The 7,315-nt window shown below is 43.5% G+C and overlaps 1 protein-coding gene across 2 annotated transcripts in view; it reads right to left on the reverse strand.

The window, feature by feature from the left end:
- The window catches only part of spegb (striated muscle enriched protein kinase b), a 47,016-nt gene extending 44,758 nt beyond the window's left edge, over positions 1-2,258 (reverse strand). For both annotated transcript variants that reach the window (XM_039818074.1, XM_039818073.1), the window contains exon 1: positions 1,133-2,258. In XM_039818074.1, coding sequence (XP_039674008.1) covers positions 1,133-1,550 — 418 coding nt within the window. In that variant the 5' untranslated portion in view covers positions 1,551-2,258. The remainder of the gene's footprint in view (positions 1-1,132) is intronic.
- Positions 2,259-7,315: the final 5,057 nt, after the last annotated feature.

A 7,315-nucleotide genomic window follows, 5' to 3' on the forward strand; every position in this document is an offset into this window, starting at 1 on the left:
TGTGTTTGCCTATTAGACTTTCGTCTTCAAATTGTATCTCGGATACCACTAGTTGATGCTGTGATTTTGGCAAGGTGTCTACAATCACAAATTGTTGTAAACATATAAATACTGTGGTGACCCCCGTGCGTAATGCTGCATGATGGCACTGCTGGCCCTGCAGGAGGACTAACCCCCAATGGAAGAATCAGGAGAAAAAGAGACTTCAGGGACCATGACGATGACTGGCTAATATGCCGATTTAAATTCCCTAAAGCTGAGCTCTTGGATCTCTGTACTGAATTGGGTCCAGTAAAGAGGGCAACGCGCCGGAACCGTGCCATCCTGGTCCAAATACAGGTCCTCGCCACTCTGGGGGAAACCGGCTGTTTCCAGAGGGAAATGGCAGACAGCTAAGTGTTTCTTTTATAAATCTTCACCTTTATCACTAAGGCTTGTTTGGATATAATATATAGTTCTGTTAAATCTTATCATATAGGTCTAGTATATCGAAGCTGTCCCCGAGTGCCGTAATGCCTGCCGTTTTGGACGGTATTATTAGTTTATAGATCAGGTTTCCCTACACTGTGCGAGAACAGGCCGAAATTATAATTCAATTTGCAGCAATTCCCGAGCTCTGAGAAGTTTCTTGCTTTTTCCCCGCCAGTCGCCATGATTCGGCGTAACGAAAGAACATCTGCCGGGGTCATTAACATACTGATCAGCATTCATGAGGTGCTTTGCATTGACTATTTATGGTTAAAAATGGGCGGGTACAGGCCGGGATAAGAGGCTGATTCCCGTACGCACGCTTGTGGGTAATCTGTGATTTATAAAGGGAACATTGCTTACAGATGTGCGTGTATGCAGGGTTTTATAAATCAGAATTTCTTTGTTAAGAGGTTAAGAGGAACTATATGTTTTGTAATCAAATCCATTTCAGGCTACTTGCTAAGTGTTTTTATACAGTATAGGTTCCTAAATACTTTAGAGTATGATATTATGCTTTAGTAGTTCCTTTAGTAGATTTAGACACCACATGGAATTTAGACACCACATGGAATGCTGACAAACCAATCTAGAAACATCTAAGTCTTCTCTACTTGAGGGCCAGTGTAGATACAAGTGTTTTATATGTATTTAGGAGTCTTACCTTCACCCAGATCCAAGACAGCCAGCACTGCGCTGCTCCGGGCCTCTCCCAGGTGATTATTGGCGATGCAGGTGTAGAGGCCAGCATCACTGGGTTTGCAATCCCTAATCCAGAGCCCGCCGTACTCCTGGTTCTCCATGTTGAGGAGGTCATCATTGTGGTACCAGTACAGGGAGGGCTGCGGGTCTCCAGCCACAGTCACCTTCAGACGGATGTCACAGCCTGTCCCCACAGCGGCGTTCCTCATTTTGCGTGTAAAAACAGGCGGAGTTGGGGTAGAATAGCCAGGTCCTCGAGGGTCCGGGACAGCTTGCTCTGGGCTCGCTTTGGACCGTTTTGGGGGGAGGATGGGGCTCGGGGGTGCCGCTGCTTCATCTGCCCCTTTTTTCAGGGTCATTTGCACCTCAGCTTTTCTCATGGTTGAAACGATTTGGTGGATCCTACAGTGGATTCTGTACCTGTGTATGAGGATTGTGTGGCTATAACACTGCCTGGGCCCTCTCTTAGTATTCTAAAGCAAAATCCAGCAAGGACATTAGAATCTATGAGCAGGCTTTACAATTACTGTTTAAGTTCTCACATTTTTGAATTTAAGATCAATAACTTTCTATAACTTGAAAAGCCAAACTATAATATTTCGATGCATATCTGTGGTGGATAAATTCCCCTCAAATCGCTGTTCTCTGACCTCAGTTTTTGTCCAAAGAAGAAAAATAAATGGTTGATTACCAAGTAATTACGCAGATAGAGATAGCTGCCACTCTCCTGCCCAGAGGTATTTTTAGGGCAAGACACACTGGATCATGTTGCATTAACAGCTCCCTTGACTTGTCTCCTGGAAGTGGCGGCCTTGCTTTTCCTCTCCTTTTCCTGATGTCCTCTGACCTTTTAGTATTTTATAACCATTTCCCAGTAGTGTGTAACCTCTCTGCAGAGTAAGGCGAATCTTCAGCGTAAAGTCCTCTTTATTCCCAGCAGCCTTGAGATATGCTCTTGCTTGGCTTCTGTTTGAATTCAAGCATCAAGTCCTGTCCAGCAAGTTGCACAGTGCCCCCGCCTCCATATCCCATGAGCTAAACCACCCCACTCATGATCTCCCCCTGCCACTGCCAGCCTGTCTAAAGGGGGAAATGACAGTCAGAGTCCAGCAAGCCTTACAATGACAGCTGCATGGTGAGCTGCCTGCCCACTCACTGCGAGGCTCCCGCCCCCTTGTCATTTATAGCCAACCTGAGGTCAGTAGAACATGTGAGATAGTGCAACACTTGGCACAAAGGAGGGGGTGGTCAGCATGGGACAGATATTTAATTTGTAGGTCAAATGTAGAGGCTGGCGTAAGTCTCCCAATTGTGTTGAGGTGGTCAGATATCATGAAACTGAAAACATCACTGCATTAACATTGCAAGATGGCAGCTGGGGCCCTATAGATATTTTAAGGATCTTCTACATGAACAACAAATTTGAGGCAGTATCCTATCTGCAGAGTATCCATTGGTGCTCAGTGAGTAAAACACCTGAAATACAAGAAACAAATGAAAAAAAATTAAGGCAAGCAGTAGTTCCTGTAGTGCCTATTAGTACTGTCTTAATAAATAGAAATATTTTAATCAAATGGAAGACGAGTGATTGTAATACTGCAGCTCACAAACATTTAAGTCAAATGTACTGCTGACTTAGCCTATTGCTATGCAACTCTACTGCTAGCATTATTGCTACAAATATAACGCCACATTATCAATGAGAAATCAAAACACACGTGGTACCTCAACAGTAAAAGTTTAAATGCAACTGCAATTTATAACTTGACAGTACAGCTTAATAGCGTATTACTATGCATTTAGCTGGTACTGCTTGCATGGTGCACGTTACGTGCACCATGCAAGACCTGAATGAAGCAGTTTATGTTAAGGATATGCTTCAAAACTGAACAGAACCCACTATGCAGACACTGGCAGGAGTCAACAATTTATTCACAATAAACAAAGTAAATGTGCAAATAACTGGCGGGCATGGCGCGGGCGGGAGAAGGGAGCCGGTGTCCGGGGGTAGTGAGCGGGGATCCGAGCGAGGACAGAGCAAATTACGGGTCTGAGCGTGGCAGACGAGCAGGTGAGCCTGGCAGGGATTGAAGGAACAAAAAAAACCAAAGGGTGAGTCAAGCAGGCAAAACAGGCAATCAGCAAAAATTCTAACAAGCGGGATTCAAAAAGTGCTAGTCGGCCGGGTACTTAGCCTACCACTGAGGTTGCAACAACGAACTGACGAGGAGGGAAGCAGCAGGAGGCGATGGCAATCAGCGCCGAGGACTTGCAGGTGGCTGATTAAGCAGGCAGCCAGGTGAGTGCCACGCGCAGCCTCTCTCACCGGCAAGACAGATAAAACAGAACAAGATGGGGGATACAGTCATCGGGGAAGACCGCAGGGAAGATCCAAAGCTGCAGATCCTAACAGTTTCATGTTGCAAAACAAGACTTTTAGGCTACCTTGTAAGAAAAGCAGGGGACTTGAAAATGTTCAAGGACATATGACAAGCAGGAAATTAGTCAGGCACCATGTAGCCTATTAATGTAAGTTTAGCAAGCAGATTATGGCAAGCACAAAATGCTCTTAAACTCATATAAATATTGGACAGGATGTTTGGTAGTGATAGGCCTACATGTATTCCAGATCAAACGTACTGTAGCCTACATTACTTAGTAGTAGTAGTAGTAGCAGTAGTAGTAGTAGTAGTAGTAGTAGTAGTAGTAGTAGTAGTAGTAGTAGTAGTAGCAGCAGTAGTAGTAGGCTTGTAGTAGACAGTGTTTCCTCTGTTGATTTTGTAGTGGCGGCCCACCATGGCAAAATTTCTGCCACCACGGTATCAGAAATAGGGCTGTACAAAAAATGTAGTCGCGATTGCCTTTTAAATGATCCTGTATGGAGTTATATTCCTAACTCCATAATCCTGCTGCTCACATTGCAATTTAACAACAAGTAGAACTATTCAGACGTTACTGGGCCTGTCCAGTTTAACTCCACATACTGTTGTGTTGATGTAGTTTATTATCAAAACGTTTGCTTTCTTCCGAGTCGACTATTAAAGGGATACTTCACCGATTTAGCATTCAGCTTTGTATCAGTAGAAACCCGATAGTATTTCTGAATGACCGTGCCTCCCTCCCTCATGTCCCCCTGAGACGAGAGATTTCTACATTTGGGGCCTGGAAAAAATCTTCCGATGACGTAAAATGAAGATTTTTGGGCCAGAGGCAAAGGACTACAGCCAGTAGTAGGATCTACTTCCGTATGTTTTCAACACGCCCACAGGGGGTTGGACTGCCGAGTCTGGCCGAGGTTTTCCGAATGAAAACGACTGTCAGCCATCTTGAATCTTCGCTAAACAGGCTTTCGGTTTTCAGCAGAAAACATTTACAACAATTATCTGCATTCAAACTACCGGACGTGTGTACCACCGGGATACATCGGTACAGATCGGAGAATATGGAGGAAACGTTATTACAGACGCAATACTCGGCACACTACGTGAGCTTCGCCTGCACGAGATCCTCATCGGCTAGGTGGAAAGCTAACGCTAGCTGTCCACCTGTCCCAGCCATCCTGCTTGCAAGTGTCTGCTCATTAAACAACAAGCTGGACTACATCCTCCTTCAACGAAAATCACAACGTGAGTTCAGTGACTGCTGTGTTTTTGTTGTTGTGGAAACATGCCTGAACAACAGTGTACCGGAACCGGGACTATCCAGCTACCAGGCTGCTCTCGCCGGCCCGTGGAGGTGGGCTGTGTTAAACGGACTGGTGTAGAAATAAAATCCAACTAGCTACTGCTAACTGCTGGTGGAGCTTGTGACTGTTAAATGCCGACCATTCTACATTACACACTAATTCACGGCTGTGTTTATGCTCGGTGTTTACCAAGCGCTAATGCTAGTATGCGTTAGCTGAACTTTACGGAGCCTATAAAGTGTGTGTACTATGCCGACCATTCGACATTCCACGCTAATTCACAGCTGTGTTTATACTCTGTGTTTAGCTACACCAATGCTAGTATGCGTTAGCTGAACTTTACGGAGCCTATAAAGTGTGTGTACTATGCCGACCATTCGACATTCCACGCTAATTCACGGCTGTGTTTATACTCTGTGTTTAGCTACACCAATGCTAGTATGCGTTAGCTGAACTTTACGGATCCTGCTTGCAAGTGTCCGCTCATTTAGACCACAAACTGGACTACATCCAACTTCAACAACACTCCCAACGTGAGTTCAGAGACTGCCGTGTTTTTGTTGTTGTGGAAACCTGCCTGAATAGTGTACCGGACTGTCCAGCTACCAGGCCTGCTAGCCCTCCGAGCTAGAGATGCTCTGTCGCCAGGTAAAAGAGGTGGGCTGTGTTAACACCGAGTGGCGCAGAAATGTGGTGATTTGTATCCATTTAACTGCTAACTGCTGGTGGAGTTTGTGACTGTTAAATGCCGACCATTCTACATTACACACTAATTCACGGCTGTGTTTATGCTCGGTGTTTACCAAGCGCTAATGCTAGTATGCGTTAGCTGAACTTTACGGAGCCTATAAAGTGTGTGTACTAAATGTAGCCTGTTTCGTATGTCGTTTTTATATAATGTCGTTTTTATATATGTTAAATGTGTAACACCACTTGAGTCACGCGATGAAACGTTGTTTCGGTTATATGGTTGAAATGACAATAAAACACGCTTGAGTTGAGTTGAATGCCTCTGTCGGTCTGTCAAGCGGTAGGCGTGGCTTGGGAGTGGACTCAAAGCAACGAAGCAGGTGCATTCTGGGATTTGGTGTTTTTCATCCATATAAGACCAAAACACATTTTCTGGCTTTTCTCGGCCTAGAAGGCACCAATTTCAATTTTTTGTTCACATTTCTACTACATAAGTGACCCAATTTAAAGATATATTCAGCTTTCCAGCGGTGAAATATTCCTTTAAACGAACCTGTTGTAGACAGGCCCGTATTAAGACAATGTGGTGCCATTTTTGGGGGGGTTAAACTGGCAACTTTTCATTATTGTTAACCCCCCCGTCCCCCACCCCCGCCAAATGATACATTTGCTCGGACCAACTCAACTCTGACAGATTGGGGAAGGGAGTGATAGTGGTCATGTAATATTGATTTATTTATAATTTATTATTATTACTATTATTGTGAAATTAGTGTTCATAAACGAGTAATGTATGGTCTTTCAACAATTTCAAGTGAATAATCTAACAATTTACGGAAAATATTGTTAAAGCTTGTGTCATGTGGTGCCCCCCCACTGGTTGTGAATGGTTGGTGCCCCTGGGCGCTGGCCCAAGTGCCCTTATGGATAATCCGGGCATGGTTGTAGATGTTAAGTGACCTATAGTTCCTCTGTTCGGACAGACCTGCCCCCACTGCTAAAAAAAAATCCTAAAGGAAACACTGGTAGATGTTGAAGAGTAGGAATGGTAGTAGGCTACTTAGCCTATTAGTATACAATATAATACTATTTTATTATGTCAACTATTTTTCATTTGTAAATTCTTTCTACCAGAAAATAGTCTCTATAAAACTGTAACAGGGTCTATGCATTATTCATAGTAATTAAAGGGGGCACGTGTTTGGAAAGATACACTACTGTTGAATTGCTGGTGTGCATTCTTCTAGTTTGTAGAAAATCCAAATAAACTGCCGATGGTACTTCAGGGTGGCTTTATTATTTAATCTTATAAGATATTTACAAAGAGCTGGCACGACTGTAAGTGAAGAGCACCAAGGTTTGATCTTTGTTCCATTGTGTCCACTATGTTGTAATGTAGCCTACTATAACATAGCGAGCTAATTAATTAGGTTGAACTAATTTGACAATGTTAGCTCTGATTTGGTTTTGTGGGATGCATTAAACCTAATCAAGGAAGGAAGACTGACCTGTAATATAGCAATAAGCAAACTATTTTCCTTCTTCTGCTTTTTTAATAAAATTTGGCACCTTGTCAGCTGCACTTCCCTGAGATAATTCTGTAACCAAACAGTACTTTTCAAAGGTTTTTTTTTCTGTACAGAGGTGGAACAAGCTGTGGTTGTACACATCAAAACATTAATAGTTTTATCTTCTATCAGCTGTTAATGTCAAACGTAAAAGCTTTTGTGATATGATGCGGTGACTCAATGGTGTTGTATTAATCAGAAA

The sequence above is a fragment of the Perca fluviatilis genome, chromosome 12 (genome assembly GCF_010015445.1).
Source record: "Perca fluviatilis chromosome 12, GENO_Pfluv_1.0, whole genome shotgun sequence".
NCBI lineage: Eukaryota > Metazoa > Chordata > Actinopteri > Perciformes > Percidae > Perca > Perca fluviatilis.